We start from the raw sequence: 17,188 nt of genomic DNA on the forward strand, positions 1-17,188 counted from the left end.
GCAGCTGGGACATGAACCGGTGCCCATATGGGATGCTGGCACTTGTAGGTGGAGATTTGGCCACTTGAGCTATCACGCCAGCCCTCCTGCACCTTTTAGCTGAACTGAGGAGTGAAGGAGCGAGTGAGCTGCCCTACACCTGTTGATGCTGCTATCATCACCTGAATCAGCCCACCTGGTCAGGAATCTCCCGGTAAACCTCTCACCCACCTGCCTTCTCACTACCACTACCCTTGTAGACGAATGAGTAGAAGCGGCCCCCAGAAACAGGGAGGAGGAAGGATAGGCATTGGGCACTGTGGTTCAGTCACTACCTTGGATGCCCACAGCTCACATCAGAGTGCCCAAGTCAAGACCTGGTTCCTCCGCTTCCCCCCGGTGTGTGGCCCTGGGAGGATGCAGGAGATCAGAGCCCCTGGGTCCCTGCCGCCCACATGGAAGACCTAGATGGGGTCCTAGGCTCTGACTGCAGCTAGCCCAGTCCTGGCTGTTGCAGGCATTTTGGGAAGTGGGCCCACTGATGGGAGATCTCTCTCAATCTTTCTCTGTATTTCAAATAAAAATAAGCAGATAAACAAATGTAATAGGGGAAATATCCATGTCCAGCTGCTGCCATGACATTCTTCCTTGCCCAGGTCATTTTCACAGCGAGCAAACGAGCTCGCTCAGATTAATTAATTAATTAATTAATTTATTTATTAATTTATTATTTGAAAGGCAGATTACAAAGAGAGAGGGAGAGCAAGATCTTCCATCCCCTGGTTCATTCCACACTCTGCAATGGCCAGGGCTGGGCCAGGCAGAAGCCTGGAGTCTCCCACGTGGGTGCAAGAGTCCAGGTACTTGGACCATCTTCCACTGCTTTCCCAGCTGCATTAGCAGGGAGCTGGGTCACAAGTGGAGGTGGAGCAGGCAAGACTCGAACTGGTGCCCACATGGGATGCTGATGTTACAGGCAATGGTTGTATCCAGAGAACCGGCAAGACAAACCTAATCCCGCCAAAATTGCTTCTCCCTCTTTGTAGGCTGAAGTCCAAACTCCTTAACGTGCCCAGACACCTGACAAGCTCTGACCTATGCCAGTCTTTGTTCCGGCCACCCACTGCTGGCCCTCAGCCCAGGGTGCTGTTTTGCTGGCTGGAATCTTTGCCCAATCATTGCCTCCTATTTACCTAGGCACTTGCAATCATTCTTTAAGTCTCTTCCTGGAGCCCTCCCTAATGCCCTCTGGCAGCCATAGTGGTACTTTGTCTAGACTTTCAAGGCAGTGTGGCTGCACCTCTCATTTGGATTGTATTATAACGTTCCGCTCACCTGGCTATTTCTTCTATTGGGCAGAGCAATAGGACGGAGAAACAATGGGCTCAGCTTTGCTGAACCTTCTGAGTTTGACACAGTGCTTCATTCTCTGTAGGTTCTCCAGGAACATTTGGAAAATGACCATTCTTCTATTTGTAACATTGATAGACACAGTCGAGGAGGCCAACAGCAGAAATTAGGAGCCAATGTAGTCTTCACCTGCCATTGCTGTTAATGGTTCTTACATAGCTACTTAATCCTTTCACTGTTTTTAATCATTAATTTTTCAATTCTTATCTAAGGTGTAGAAGCTCAAGCCTGGTTATGATGGTAGCAAAGAACAGATCTGGGTTCACCCGAGTTAACCTTAAATTTTATCGCCTTAGACACAGCATATATGCACAGTCTCATGCAAGTACCATGCAAAGTCCCTCTCAGAGGCCAAAGATGGAAACTGATTTTCTTGCATTTCACATCTATGCTTCCGTGGAGTCCAAGGTACATCCCAGTCGGCTAGTGTCGCCTTCAACATTCAGAGTCTCTCAGAACACAGCATTATTAGAACAGAAGTTATAAATTCAAAATGTGGCAGGGTTCAAAAGAGAAAAAAAAAAGGAGGGGAACATTCCTATGTCCAGTTCTGTGGCATAGCAAGCTAGGCTCCTGCCTGCAAGTACCAGCATCCCATAGGGGCACCAGTTCCAGTCCTGGCGGCTCCACTTGCCATCCAGCTCCCTGCCTGTGGCTTGGGAAGGCAGCAGAGGATGGGCCAAGGCCTTGGGACCCTGCACCGATGTGGGAGACCCAGAAGAAGCTCCTGGTTCCTGCTCTGGATTGACTCAGATCTGGCCATTGTGGCCATTTGGGAAGTGAACCGGCAGATGGAAGATCTCTGTCTTTCCTTCCCTCTGTCTTGTGAAATATATATTCATGAGGACATGTAGTTTTAAGCAGACAGTTTAAAGAAAAATAATCATCAAAGGAATATTCATATTCACTGCCCAGCTTGAGGAATGAAAAAACCCTACGATACCCTCCTCAGCCATTGTTCCCAGCTAATCACCAACATGCTGAGCCATAATTAACAATCCCTTATTCTCGTGATAGCTTCAATATGCGTATATCCTAAACCATACACATGATTTTGCCAAGTACTTACAATTGTAAGATTTCTTTATTGGAAAAGCGGCTCACTTTGAGTCACGCAAGTGCACGCAGCATGTTTTGCCCTTACCTCCTGTGCCCTACAGTGTGAACATGGCGTCTATAGGTGTGGATGCTGTAGACCTGATGGTGGGCGGGACCCCCATCGTCATCCTCTCAGAGCTCCTTCAAAAGGGCACCACGTCCTTTATTCCCCAGTAACACCCGCATTCCATCCCTCTGCCTTTCTGTTCAGTTGTAGTTTAAAAATAATGAATAGATGGGCCTGGTGGCGTGGCCTAGTGGCTAAAGTCCTCGTCTTGAACGCACCAGGATCCCATATGGGCGCCGGTTCTAATCCCGGAAGCTCCACTTCCCATTCAGCTCCCTGCTTGTAGCCTGGGAAAGCAGTCAATGACAGCCCAAAGCCTTGGGACCCTGTGCCTGCATGGGAGACCTGGAGGAAGTTCCTAGCTCCTGGCTTCAGATTGGCACAGCACTGGCTGTTGTGGCCACTTGGGGAGTGAATCATCAGACGGAAGATCTTCCTCTCTCTTCCTCTCTGTATATCTGACTTTATAGTAAAAATAAAACAAATCTTTAATGAATAGATGACTGCACCATGAAAATCTAGACTGACTTTAGGTGGGTTTGGGGGTGCCTAGTTTTGAACTTCCTGGAAAGGTAGCATTCTGTGGCTTCCCTTTCCCCTCCCCTACTATGATTGGGGGAGTTCTGCATGTTTGTCAGTCGAACAAACGCAAACAGTTGAACAAAAACACAGGTTTTTGTTCCTGTGTTTTGACCCACCTCGGGGGACAGCCACATGCCAGGGTTCGGTGCTGGGCCAATCCCAGGCTCCTCCGGATGCTTCTGGGACAGGAGGAAAATGGCTCGCTTTAGAGCTGTCTCGCTGGAGAATTTGGAGGCAAAGGAACAGAGTACCTCGTAGGGCCCTGGCAGCAGCTGGGCGGTTCAGAGTTCAGTCCCTGCAGGTCCTGTTTCATGTGCCTTTTCAGGCCACCTGAGTTGGAGTAGGGTTGGGAAATGGCAGGGGGGTCAGCCAACCAGCTCTGGCCTCCGTTTGCATATTCATAGGCAGCCCCCAGTGGTTGGCTATGCTGAGCAGCCCCCTCGGTCCCCAGCGTCAGAAGCTGCAGCACAGCCTGAGGCTGTCAGCTGGTGCCTTGCACTGCAAAGGGCAATAGGCTTCCCTTACCCAGCTAGGGGCACCAGGCCTGCCTGGGGAGGAAACAGGGAAACCAAAATCACTTCCTGCCCCGGACTTTGTCTACCCAACGCTGATGACAGCTGGCAGCCTGGGACATAGGTCCTGACCTGCCCAAAGGGTCCAGCCCCAGACCACCCGTGAGGACCTCTTCTTTTCCGTAAGTAACACTGTTTCTTATCTTTATCTTGCCAGAAGGCTGTTGCTGATGAAGCAAGGTTCCTTAGGAGGTTAACTTGTTTCCATGTATATTTCATCTTTTTGCCTGGGCTAGGAGTTAAGTTACTGGTTGTGGACAACTTTTAGCCCCCAGCTCTCCACTCAGTAACACCCACCCTCCCACTGGCCAGGGACACCTCCCAGGAGTCCTTTGGGAGCTCTTCTTGCCTTTGCTTCTCAAACCTGTACCAGGTGGCAGTGTGACTATCAGTTCAGAAAAATAGAAAGAGCAGAAGTGCAGCCAGGGAGGCTTGGGAGATGGGTCCAGAACTCCTGCCTCCCAGCCAGGGCACCCGGACACAGCATGCAGGGAGCATGGGGCAGGTTTCCTAGAGAGTAACCAGGTGGTGCAGCCCTGGAATGACCTTGGGCCAGCCTTCTCTTTCCTCATCCGCTAAGCAAGGGCATGCTTTGCACAAAGCCTCAGGGATCCCTCACACTAGCTAGTGTGGGTGCTTCTGCCAAGTGAGGAATGCTGGTGGGGACAGCTTTTCCCAAAGTTTATTTGCATATTGAAATAGACCCTTCCCTTCAAAATAAACACCAGCCAATGGTCCAAATGTTCTGTTCTTCCCTTTTTGTTCATCAGTGAGGCCGGAAGGTCCAGAAAGCAGCGGCTATATGAGATGCCCCCCTACAGACACTCCCCCTCCCCTGAGTCTCTTCCAGCGCTGGAGTTCATGGCTGCTGTCCTCCCCACCACCTAGGAGGAAGGGAAGCCGTGTCTGTACTGGTGTGGTGGAGCAGAGGGTGCTTGGTGTGTGTGATCCTCCCCCCACCCCGGGAGTTGGGATGTTATCAACCCAGCTGCATGGATGAGAAACTCGGAGAGGCAAGAGGGAATATTGGTTCGCATGAAGTCACACAGAACTAGTAATTCCGACCAAGAGGCTGCATTTGCTAGGTCCTTTTACAGTTCACAGATATCACAGACCACTATATCCGCAGAGGAGCGTGGCCAGGACCCCTGTGAGCTGGAAGCATAGTCAGACATAAATATGATGAGGGGGCCCTTATCATGGTGGGCCCTGAGGTCCCAGAACCTGCATAGGAAAGGCTTTTCCAGGAGAATGTATACTGTCCCCACCACCCCACCCTACTCCCCAGTCCCTGCAACCTTAGCATTGGGGGGAGGGTAAGGGACGCTCCACTATCAGCCATTTGGAATCCAGCTGCAAAAATCCACCTGAATCTAGGAAATGAGCTGGCACAGTACTGCAATAGAAAACAACAAAACCCACTAAGCCTTCTTGAGTACAACCTGGCTGGGACTTGACCGAGGAAAGAACAGCAGTAAACCTTGGAAAGATCTAGATTGAGCCTGGAGGGCAGACATGAGAATGGGCTGGTGTCTCTCCAGCTAAGGGGTCCTCCCAGCCCACCCTGCTTTGTTGATTAGTGTCCACCCTCCCCCAAGCCCCCTGCTACCGCCCTGAAAGAGAGCACCAGAGGTGTTTGCTAGTCTGGCAATGTGGACACGCAGCCTTGTGAGCCATGGGCTCTGCTCCACTGATCCCAGAGGCACTGGTCCCCTGGGCCCACGTGGGCAGGCCTTGAAGAGAACTTGGGGGCAGCAGCCGGGACGGGCACAGGCGCACAGTGAGAGCAGCTGACAAGTGGGAGGGGATGTCTGCCCTGGGGAAGTCGCTCTCCCCCTAAGGGGCGACCCCACCCATCATCTGACTGATGTGCAAGCAAGCCTGTAGCTGTTTCTTTCCAGCGACAAAATCCCACATCTCCGAGTGGTCTTGTTGGCCCTGTCTTCCGTGCTGCCTCGGCAGCCGTTTTTGCTCCTCTCATGGGACTGCTAATGTCTGTGCATCTGGGGAAGAGGTCAGGAGAGAAATTGCAAGTTGGTGTGTCTTTAAGTGAACTTCTCTTGCAGGGTACTTTCAGATTTACAGCAGAACTGGGCGGCAAAGACAATGATTTCCCTCATAGCCCCTGCCCCTCGTGGGCCTAGCCACCCCCATAAATGCAAACTTTTAATGAACAAATGTCAAGTTCATCTTTTTTTTAAAGTATGAAGGGAAAACATACTCATTGAAAATATGGAAGATAAAAAAAAGTAAAAAGACGATCTAGAGAAAAAATTACCTGTGATCCTGTCATCCATAAAAATCGCCAACACTGTTGTGTTTCTTTCTTATCCTTTCTCATTGAATTTTTCTGTTTAATAACTTTTCAGTTATTAAACAATAAACAGTAAAACAAGGCTATATAAGCTCTGCTTAAACATGAATTTTTTCCAATGGTTACACAATACAACATCATGTAGATGATGCTTCATAACTTGAAACACAAATAATGAGATAATATTTTCACCCATGATATTGGCAAATGTTAAAAGACAATGTGCGGGGCCCAAACACTTGGCCCGTTGTCCACTGCTTTTCCAGGCACATTTTGGCTACTGTTCTTTCGAACCAGTATCAAGGTAGCTAACGCACGCCTTAAGAGGCAGTGGTGGGCTTGGCGGCATGGCCTAGTGGCTAAGGTCCTCGCCTTGATCCCATATGGCCGCTGGTTCTAATCCCGGCAGCTCCACTTCCTCTCTATCTCTCCTCCTCTCAGTATATCTGACTTTGTAATAAAAATAAAATAAATCTTTAAAAAAAAAAAAAAAGAGGCAGTGGTAATGTGAGTCCTGCCATTCACATGGGAGACCCTCCTGGAGTTCAAGGATCCTGACTGCTCTGGGCCAGCCTCGACTGTGTCAGGCATCTGAGAAGGGAAGCAGTAGATGGAAAACCTCTCTCTACCTTAGAAGTAAAATGAACATAAATAATTTTTAAAACTTGAACTTATACATAGTCTTAGGCCCAGGATTTCCATTTGTAGAAAGGGATTCTAAAGAATAATAGGACAGGATAAGAACATGTAGCAGTGGTCGTCTCAATAATAACCACGGGAACCAGAGCTAATGCTTAGCAGAAATGACCACGTGTCAGGAACCCTTCTAAAGAGATACCAAATGGTAACTCATTGGATCCCCACACCAACCTTCCCATAATGATAGAAGTTATAGCTATGCCTATTGATGAGAAAAGTGAGACCTAGACAGATCGTAGAGCTAGTTCTAGTGGCTCTAAGAGATTCCAATCTGGGCAGCCTGAGGCGGGATCCATGCTCTCAAATGCCACACTGTATTGTCTAGACAGCAACACCAGTGAAAACAAAGGAAAGAACCTATCAAAAGAGAATGCATTCATGTGTGCCAGTGGGTTTCCTGGCTGCTGCCTGTCAGATCTAGCTCCTGCTAATGACCTGGGAAAGCAGTGAGATAGAACCCGAGTGCTTGACCCCTGCCCACTTGCCGGGCACCTGGAAGAAGCTTCTGGCTCCCGCGGTTTCAGCCTGGTCCAGCTTTGGCTGTTGCAGCCATCTGAGAAGTAGATGAAAGGTCTCTCACTCCCTTTTTCTCTCCCCCTCTCTCTCTAACTTTCAAATAAACACATATTTCTATGAGAGAAAGGGAAAGAGGGAGATAAAGAGAGTATACTCAATAAATCATGACACATCTATATGATGGAATATTATCACCTTTTATACTGTGGTCACATATTGACATTCACGAAAAAAACCAAGGCTAGATAACTACATAATACTACTTTGTTTTCCAACAACAAAAAATGTGTTTAATAGCTCAGGTTATTCAATTCAAAGTGTGTAACTATGAGAGCTTACATAGGGGTAGGTGTTGGGTGCAGTAGTTCAGATCCACAGTGGGATACTCACTTCCCACACCCAAATGCGTGGGGTCAAGTCTCAGATTCACTTTTATTTTTAACTAATTTTTTTTTAAGATTTTATTGTTATTGGAAAGCCGGATAGACAGAGAGGAGAGACAGAGAGGAAGATCTTCCATCAGATGTTTCACTCCCCAAGTGAGCTGCAACGGGCCGGTGCTGCGCCGATCCGAAGCCAGGAACCAGGAACCTCTTCCAGGTCTCCCACGCGGGTGCAGGGTCCCAAAGCATTGGGTCGTCCTCGACTGCTTTCCCAGGCCACAAGCAGGGAGCTGGATGGGAAGGGAGCTGCTGGGATTAGAACCGGCGCCGATATGGGATCCCGGCGCATTTAAGGCGAGGACTTTAGCCACTAGGCTACTGTGCCGGGCCCAATTTTTAACTAATTTTTTAAAGTATTGTTTGCATAGTTTAGATGACTCCATGCCCATGTGAGCCTGTGATGGAGAGAGAGGTAGGGGCGTGGTCCCCTCCACTTCTGGACCATTTTATGGCTAATATGCATCCTGCAAGTCCTAGGGCCCCTGTCATCCACGTGGGAGCCCAAAATAGAGTTCCTGGCTTCAACCTGGCTCCGCTCTTGCTGTAAGCATCAGAGGTGTGGACAAGTCCATGGAAGACGGGTCTCCGGTCCTTTCTCCCTCTCCTCCCCTAATTCTTCCTGCCTTTCAAATGCATGAAAAAATATTTAAGACATGATATAAATTTGTCTGCATGGTAGGAGAAAAGCTTAAGGAAAAAATGACCAATGCAGCAATGTCTCCTTTGGTTACTCCCCCACACATCTCTCCACAGGGGTCCATGATTCCCCAAAAGCAAAGAGGCGGTGTCTGAGGGGTTGGGGTGCAGCTGCTCCTCTCGGGGAGAGCTAGATCGCCAGGACCGCCTCACGCTGGAGCCCGGGAAGTTCGCCACCGCCCCAGGGCTGTGGGCGGTGCCCGCTTCCTGCTTCCCGGCCGCGCCCAGGCGGGGCCTGCAGACGGGGCGGAGCGGCCTCGGAGAGGCCTGGCTGCGAGTTGCTTCTGGAAGGACACCAGCCCGGCTCTTACCCTAGTGATACTACCTCCATGCAACCTTGGGAAAGTGTCTTAAACTTACCAAGGAGACTTGGCAAAGTCGGTGCTGGCTCTAGAATCTGCATTTTTAACAAGATGGCAAACTAAGTTATTTACTGGGGGCCCCACATTCCATTTTCTTCCTGTCTTTGATTTCAGACACGCCCAAGAGGTCTGCTGCACAAACACCCCTCCTTGCCTTCCAAAATCTGCCAAGGGTGTCTTGTGCTGTTCTAAGGACCGACAGGGTTCACCAGCTCTGGTCCTGAATGCTCTGAACCCCTTGACTCCATAGTGCCCGTAAGTCTTGCTTTCGTCTTATTCCCAGACTTGCTGCCACCTGGCAGCGCCGTTTCCCATGGAAGGTGAGCAAAGCCCCTTGCCCCCAGAGCTGGGTGAAGACGGCCCCTTGCCCTGGAGCCTGGTCCGCAGCTCTGGCCTTGCCCGCCCCGACGGGCTGTGGGATGAGCACATCCAGGCTAAGAGGGCCAGAGTAGAGACCATCGTCCGAGGCATGTGTCTCTCGCCCCAGCCTTTGGTGCCAGGCGATGCCTGCCGAGCCAGGGGTGGACCAGCCTGCCTTGAGAAGGCCCGGGCACACAGGAGGAAGCAGAACATCCCAGCGCACCAAGGGCCCTTAAGGTCAGGCGCTGCCCGGAAGGCGGGGCCCCGGGCGGCGGAACAGCTGAGGGGTCAGCTGCCACACTTGCAGGAGCACTCGGGGCAGGTTGCGGGGCCTCAGCACCCAGCGGGCTCCAACAAGGCCAAGGGCCCTGGGAGTGGACAGCAGCAGCCCGCCTGCTGCAGGCCGGTTCCCTGGAGCGTGGACGGCAACCATGGTCATGGCGCCGGCAGGAACCGGTCAAGGGTGGAAAAGTACAGAGCGGCTGCGGTCCAGTGCCTGTCGGAGCCCAGCTTCCCTCCTCCTGGGACTCAGGCTTTGCTGGAGAGACTGAGGGAAGAGCTGCCCGGGGCTGTGTCCCAGGCTGTGGATGCGGTCTTGCAGAAGATCCTGCTGGACCCACTACGCTTGCCGGCTCAGTGGGACAGAAACTTCCAGGTGCTAGTACCGAGGGGCAGGAGGGAGCCCTCCCCTCCTGGCACAGGTGTCCATCCAGAGTCACTTGCTTTGGCTGCCTTGCCCAGGAGGGTGCAGCTGCAAGCTGGGGTTCCTTGGGGAGACTGGCCTATGGCCAAGCCTCTGGAGTCCCCTCACCACCCTGGCTCTTCAAGCAGCACCCCCATGCCCTATCAGGCTCCCCCAGCAGAGTGCCCCTTGGCTGGGCCTTCCTACATCCAGGAGAGTCAGCTTCTGGGCCAGCTCCTGAGCCGCTGGACCGGCAGTGTGCGCCAGCGCTCGCCTTTCCTAAGCCACCCCTCCTCGGAGTCGGTGCTTGCACCCTGGGAAGCCGCCCCGCAAACGTCGTCGGTGCCGAACCAGCAGCAGCAGCGCCCCCTGCCGGTCACCGCCACCAGCCTGGGACGCCTCCCCTTCCTTCCCAAGGTGAGGATGGAGCAGCGCCACCTGCCGGCCGTCACTGAGGCACCTGCCTTCGCTCCAGGTCGTATATCCTTCAATTGTCGGTGAGGGGCGTCCCCAGAACCTCCGCGGTTGTGGAGGAGGTGAGGGTGGGGAGAATTCAGCGATTATGCCAGGCACGGTCCCGCCTCCCCAGCCGGCTCCCTCCTCACTACATTCTGAGAGAGTGGTAGCACGCCTGTGTTCTAGAATGTTGTAGGATGCAAGCATGCTACGGCGTTTTTTTAAAAAGATTTATTTATTTTTTATTACAAAGTCAGATATGCATAGAGGAGGAGAGACAGAGAGGAAGATCTTCCATCCGATGATTCACTCCCCGAGTGAGCGCAACAGCCGGTGCTGTACCAATCTGAAGCCTGGAACCAGGAACCTCTTCTGGGTCTCCCATGCGGGTGCAGGGTCCCAAAGCATTGGGTCGCCCTCAACTGCCTTCCCAGGCCACAAGCAGGGAGCTGGATGGGAAGTGGAGCTGCCGGGATTAGAACGGGCGCCCATATGGGATCCCGGGGCCTTCAAGGTGAGGACTTTTAGCCGGTAGGCCACACTGGGCCCCAGGGCGTTCTTTTCTCATGAGTGACTGTTTGGCACTCTTGGCCGGTTCCTCGGAGAGTTTTTTATTTTTTATTTTTTTATTTTTTTTATTTTTATTACAAAGTCAGACATACTGAGAGGAGGAGAGATAGAGAGGAAGTGGAGCTGCTGGGATTAGAACCAGCAGCCACATGGGATCAAGGCGAGGACCTCAGCCACTAGGCCACGCTGCCAAGCCCCTCGGAGAGTTTTGATTGTAAACTCAGATGAGCTTCCAGGATGCACTGATGGGGCTACAGTGGCTCTCTGTAGCTTGCCAGCTACCCATGTCTCCAGGCAATTTTGGGGGCACACGCTGTACCCACCCAGCAGCTGGGGGCCAGAGCTGACGGCACCAACCTTCAGGCAGACCCCCATGGTCTCTCACAGTGTCGCCCAGAGGAAACCAGGCCAGTGGTAGTGGCTGAGTTAGAAGGGAAAACAGATTGGTTTGTAAGTGCTGGGTTAGTTCCTTTCCCGGCCGACTTCTCGGGGGCTTTAGACATGTTGCAGTCTGATGTGACACGAAGAGCACCTCGTATGTTGCTCCCCACTCATGCGACAATAAACACTCTTGCAACAAGTGTCCTGAAGAACTAGTTCCTGAGGACATTTAAAAATTTTTTCTTTTAAAAATTTGTCTACGGGAAAGAGTGACAGAGAGAGAAAAAGGGAGAGAGACAGATGGCCACAGTAGCTAGGGCTGGGCAAGGCTGGAAATCCATCCAGGTCTCCCACATGGGTGGCAGAGGCCCAAGGACTTGCGCTGCCTTCTGCCGCCTTCCCAGCCACATTGGCAGGGAACTGGATGACAAGTGGCACTCTGATCTGGGATGCTAGTGCCAACAAGCGGTGGCTCAAAGCACCTGCACTACGACACCAGGCCCTGGAGGGCGTTTTGGGGGTGTTGCCCTTTGAGTGAGCTGTGCCCTTGCTGCTACTTCGTGTGGGCAGCCTTCAGTCCTGGCTTAGGAGGTTACCGAGTCCTAGGAGTCTCGTAACCTGCAGGGAACAGGGGTGTCCTGTTCCTGGCCACTGCTACAGAATGCCAGGGGCCAGCTTGTATTTCTCCTGGGCACCCTACCTAGTGTTCTGGGTGCGCCCTCTGCTGGTCATGGGGGTTGGAAACAGCTCAAAGCTCAGGATTTCCTGGAAGGCAGCGAGCACCTGTTAAATCCAACACCAAGGACGCTGCCTGGTCCCTCACAGGCCGATACCAGCTGGACAGGCCTTGTGCAAGAGAAAGACTACTTGACTGGGCCTTCCGTAAGAGACTGCTGTTAACACACATCACCCTGGGCTCCAAACTACTCCCTTGGTCCTGCTGCCTATAGCCCAGCACTAGAGCTGGGAGTCTTGGAGGCCCCTACAGTCACCTAAGGGCAAGCAGCTTTAAAAATGTGAGAGTATGCTGTCACTCACAAATTCCTGTGGGGCAGGGAGGATGAGTGCAAAGACCAGGAGGAGGAGAGCATCCTTTGGTGCTTTGTGGCAAACACTTGGGCCAGAGACTCCCGAGTACATGGTCCTCTCCATTCAGCCACAGTTCTAGATTCCAAGAGACTCAGAAAAGCTCTAGGATTTTTTTCCCCTCTAAGATTGATTCAGACTTTCCCAGTGGCAAAACTTGTGCTCAGGTTGGAGGCTATTTATAGAGCAGTCATGGGTTTGCTGTAGCAATGGCAGCGTATTAGATTGCCCAGCAGTTCTGTGTATACACCTCACCTTTACAGAACAGCAGTTCTGAGTTCTGAATTCCAGGTGGCCCAGAGGGGGTGGTGGGCTTGTGTTATCTCACAATCAAGTAACCCCGTTGGAGTCAGGTGCTGACTGGAGCAGCAGGAACAAAGATCTTGAACCAGCTTGTCTGAAGTGGGGAGATGGGATTCAAACCCAGGTTGTCATGGCCAACCACAAGCCTTCATTACATTTCGACAGAGTTCAGTGGCTTCCTGAAGGTCACATAGCTAAGCAACAGATGGCAGAATCAGCATCGGAAGCTGAGCCTGTGGCTCCCAAGTGCAGGGACTTCCCCTGGCAGATGTGCATCTGCCGGAATTATGAGGACAAAACAGGGTCTTCTGTGCAGTGGCCTGGTGCCCATGGCAGCTGTAACCACAGTTGGTTTGGTTTCTTCTGACCAAACTTAACAATGCTACTGGGAAGTCTTTCGCTCAGATTTATTTGAAAGACAGGGAGAGCTAAAGAGCAGCAAAGAGACTTGTCTAGCTTCTCTGGCTCACTCCCCAAAATGGCTACAAGAGCAAGATTTGGGCGAGGCTGAAGCCAGTAGTCATTTGAACTCCATTCGGATCTCCAATATGAGTGGCAGGGCTCATGCACTTGGACCATCCTCCAGTGCTTTCTCAGGCACATTGGACGAAAGCTGCAGTACAACTGGAACAACTGGGACTTGAACCACATGGGATGCCAGAACTGCAGGTGCCAGCTTATTGAAGCTACACTAAAATGCTGGCCCCTACTGGGAAGCCCTTAACTGTCCTAAAGTTAGGGCTGTCACATGAGCCATGGTGGTTTTGTGCAATGCTTGTCCCCAAGCTGAGCCCTGTCTATACCACAGCTCCCAGCTCTTGCTAAGTGGGAAGGATCTGCTGACTTTTTTTTTTTAAGATTTATTTATTTTTATTACAAAGTCAGATATACAGAGAGGAGGACAGAGAGGAAGATCTTCCGTCCGATGATTCACTCCCCAAGTGACCACAACGTTTGGTGCTCGCCGATCCGAAGCCGGGAACCAGGAACCTCTTCCGGGTCTCCCACGTGGGTGCAGGGTCCCAGTGCTCTGGGCCTTCCTCAACTGCTTTCCCAGGCCACAAGCAGGGAGCTGGATGGGAAGCAGGGCTGCTGGGATTAGAACCGGCGCCCATATGGGATCCCGGGGCTTGTTCAAGGTGAGGACTTTAGCGACTAGGCCGTTGTGCCGGGCCCGAGGTTTTTTTTTTTTTTTTTAAATTATTTATTTATTTTTCATGATACAGTTCCTTAGGCTGAGGTATGATTTTCAACACAGGTTTCCAATGCATGCATATGGATTAATGTTAACCATTCACTCACTCCTTCAATCAACATTTATTGGGTACCTATGATGTTCCTAGCACTTGCAAGGTAAGAATTTAGCTAATACAGCCATCGTACTGAGCTCCATCCACATTTCTTGAGCTAGTGCTCAGTTTATTTAGATGCTAGCAGGCAGTGGAGACTACCCCATTCCCATCACACTCTATGCATCTTTTGTCCATCAACTCAACCTCGTTTTAGATGAGGAAACTAAGGCAGACAAGGGCAATAAATCTCAACTTGGAGTCATCTAGGGTACATTAGCCATCTCATCCCCTCCTATTCTGAAAGCAGACACCAAATAAAGGAAATTGGACAACAGATGTGTCATACAACTTGTGCATACCAAGATGCCTTTAAAATCCTGCAATCTCACTGTGCGTATATGGTATCCAATTTATTTGACCAGGGCTTTCAGGGACAGAAAAATGGAGCAAAGACATCATTCTGCCAGGAAAAAAAATCACAAACAGGACAACACATCATTTTGATAATGATTTTGGATAAAATTATTGATGACCTAGTGTTTTAAGATGTTGATTGTCCTTGACACTGAGCTAAATCCGGGAGGGCCTCACTCCAGGTCACTTGAAGAAGGCCAAACTGATGTTTTTCTTCACACGGTACCCCAGCTCCAACCTCCTGAAGGCCTGTTTCCCTGATGTGCAGGTAAAGTCATTCTGCAGAATTCCCAAGGGCAGTGTGCTCTGCCAGTATTAGCTCATGCTCACGGTCATAGTTGTGCACAACTGGATCTCCTTTGTGTGGCTGATGGAATCAGCATAACTGAATTCTGGGCTGACTCTGCCCAAATAATAACACCCTTTGGCTTGGAAGGTTTGCCATCCAAAGCTTGAAAGCTTTGACCTGTAGATAACTCCAGAATCACGTGAAAAGGAAACACCAGTAAGAGGCATCTTGTGCCAAGCTTTCTGTCTCTAGGAGAGAGGGACATTGTGAAAAAATAAATATGTTGAGCCACACACTGCCTCATGCACACCCAAGCTGCTGTGATTTAAAATCAGGCCAAGTGTGACAATGAGCAAAACCAAGCTCAGTGGGAAGCAAACTTCACTTGCTCCTACATCGTGTGCAAAGGCATCCTTCATCCTGGGAGCTGGGAGAAGGGCTGCTGATACTTTAGATTGATCTCATCCATGTTTCTCAGGTCTCTCATTTTCAGTTGCGTGGCTGCTCTCTGCACAAACTCTGATTTTAATTTCAGTTCATCCTGCAACTTGGGAGTTGCTGATAAATTGCTCTCTGGCTGTGCACCACACCCCTTCTCTTGGCCCTCTTCCCAGCAGAAGGCTCCAGGGCTGCCATGCAATTTCCCTGAACATAGTGAAAGTTGGCACCCTTTTGCCTTGACCTGGGACCCTTCCAGTCCCACTTTACATTGGCGAAAAGCCTTTGTAAATCTAATACATTAAAGAGAGGGAAGAAAAAGAGACATTTCTAATGGGCATTGTAGCTAATTTGGAGTGTAACTGAATAGGCTCAGGAGATAGGCATGGCTGGCAGCCCTTAACATTGGCACTCCCTATTGAACTGGAAGCTGACCGCTTTCATCCCGAGGGCCTCCTGCCCACTGTCTGACTTGATGGGCTCTTTCTCTGCACAGTTCAATCGCTGCATCACCTCCCAGATGATCAAGTGGTTCAGCAACTTCCGTGAGTTTTATTATATCCAAATGGAAAAATCTGCCCGGCAAGCAATTTCGGATGGCATCACAAACCCCAAGATGCTGGTGGTGCTCCGTGATTCAGAACTCTTCCGAGCTCTCAACACACACTATAACAAGGGAAATGACTTTGAGGTAAGACCAGGTCCTCAGGTCCCCTGAGGTCTGGCCTTAGTCCCTGAGAGGGGCAGTCTCCATCTCTCCCCAGAGACCACAGTCTGACATCTTGTGGCACACAGCATTCTGAATGAATGTCCTAAGGCTTAGATAGAAGTCGACCAGATGTCCTGCCACTTTAACCTTAATGTTTTGCCATGACTAAGTCATGTAATATGTAGCCTCAGTGCCAGGAGGCTCAGGACGAAAAGCTGGGCTCCACTGGAAACTCTCTTCTTGGTCTAGGTTTTCTAAACAATGATTTCTGCCCACCAGCTGGCTCTCACTCATATTCTCAGTTGAAGACTTTTCTTTCTGAAGTCACGACTAAACAGTGCTGGAGCCACCTAGTTCCTGGCGATCTCCATGAAGGCATGTGGTGGCACCTTAAAGGTCAGGAGGGGGCCCAGGTGTCAAGGGCCACACCTTGCCCCTGGGCAGCTGGCACCTTTTCCTGGAGCTGCCATCTGCACCTGCTGGGCCTTCCCTCTTGTCTTCCTCACTCGACTGTGATCTCAAAGGGCAGGTGACTGACCTCTCCAATAGAGAAAAGAACCACTGGCACCCCCTGGTTGGATGCTCAGATTATCTTTGGGCATCTGTGCCCACCAGATGGGAAATGGACTAGGTAGGCCTCCCTGCTGCGGCTCAAGGGATCCGAGCCAGTGTAGCCCAGGGGTAGTTGCCCCATCTTTCTGCATGGGGATGGTTATGTGTCAACTAGTAGGTCCTGCTAGATCTGGAGGACCTGTGGGTGCCTGTCTGGGTGAGGGTTCTGCTAATTTTGCTCAAATGGCACTGGAAGCAGGAATGCATGCCTCTGGGTTCCAGCCTTGAAGGGCATGGCAGCTGTAAACTTGGAGCCCTCTTTCTACCATAGGTTCTCATGGCAAGGATGACCAGACCAAGCCACAGACCTGATTCCAAGGAGAATATCCTACTCACTAAAAAGTCATTCCGTTAGTGGAATGGGCTCCTCCTGCAGGGGAGTGGTCCCAACACCCCTGTCTTTGTGGAGCCTCTTTAAGGGGGTTGTGCTGGACGGGGCCGCAGGGGATTCCTGGGGATGTGGACACCAAGGGCCAGTGGAGCTGCTGCCCAAGGCACAGGGGGCCCGAGCCAGGGGGTCCGAGTGGCGCCCGTGCTTCCCAGCCTCACGTCTTTCCTTTCTTGGGGGTCTCTTTGTGATCGCAGGTTCCAGACTGCTTCCTGGAAATCGCCAGCTTGACCTTCCAGGAGTTCTTCAGGGCTGTCTCCGCGGGGAAGGACACAGATCCGTCCTGGAAGAAACCCATTTATAAAATTATTTCCAAACTGGACAGTGACATCCCAGAGATATTCAAGTCATCCAGCTACCCCCAGGAGCTGCTTCAGAGTTAAGGTTCCATAAAGAGAAGAGGGACTTGGCTAGTTTCCTAGGTTTGTCTTAAATGGCTGCTCAGCTGTCATCCTATCAAAAAGGTGCAA

The 17,188-nt window shown here is 51.0% G+C and overlaps 2 protein-coding genes across 2 annotated transcripts; both read left to right on the forward strand.

Annotated features, from left to right (window-relative positions):
* The first annotated feature begins 8,856 nt into the window (after positions 1-8,856).
* Positions 8,857-10,281, forward strand: PROX2 (prospero homeobox 2). The gene has a single exon (XM_058655098.1). The coding sequence runs from the start codon at positions 9,052-9,054 to the stop codon at positions 10,279-10,281; it is 1,230 nt and encodes a 409-aa protein (XP_058511081.1). The 5' UTR covers positions 8,857-9,051.
* Positions 10,282-14,442: 4,161 nt separating this feature from the next.
* On the forward strand, positions 14,443-17,101 carry LOC101535839 (prospero homeobox protein 2; the record flags this gene model as incomplete). Its single annotated transcript, XM_012926719.2, has 3 exons — positions 14,443-14,550; positions 15,506-15,700; positions 16,916-17,101. Coding segments are annotated over 3 exons (489 nt in total), but the record flags the coding sequence as incomplete, so codon positions are not given.
* Positions 17,102-17,188: the final 87 nt, after the last annotated feature.

This window comes from Ochotona princeps, chromosome 26, assembly GCF_030435755.1.
Source record: "Ochotona princeps isolate mOchPri1 chromosome 26, mOchPri1.hap1, whole genome shotgun sequence".
Classification (NCBI taxonomy): Eukaryota; Metazoa; Chordata; class Mammalia; order Lagomorpha; family Ochotonidae; genus Ochotona; species Ochotona princeps.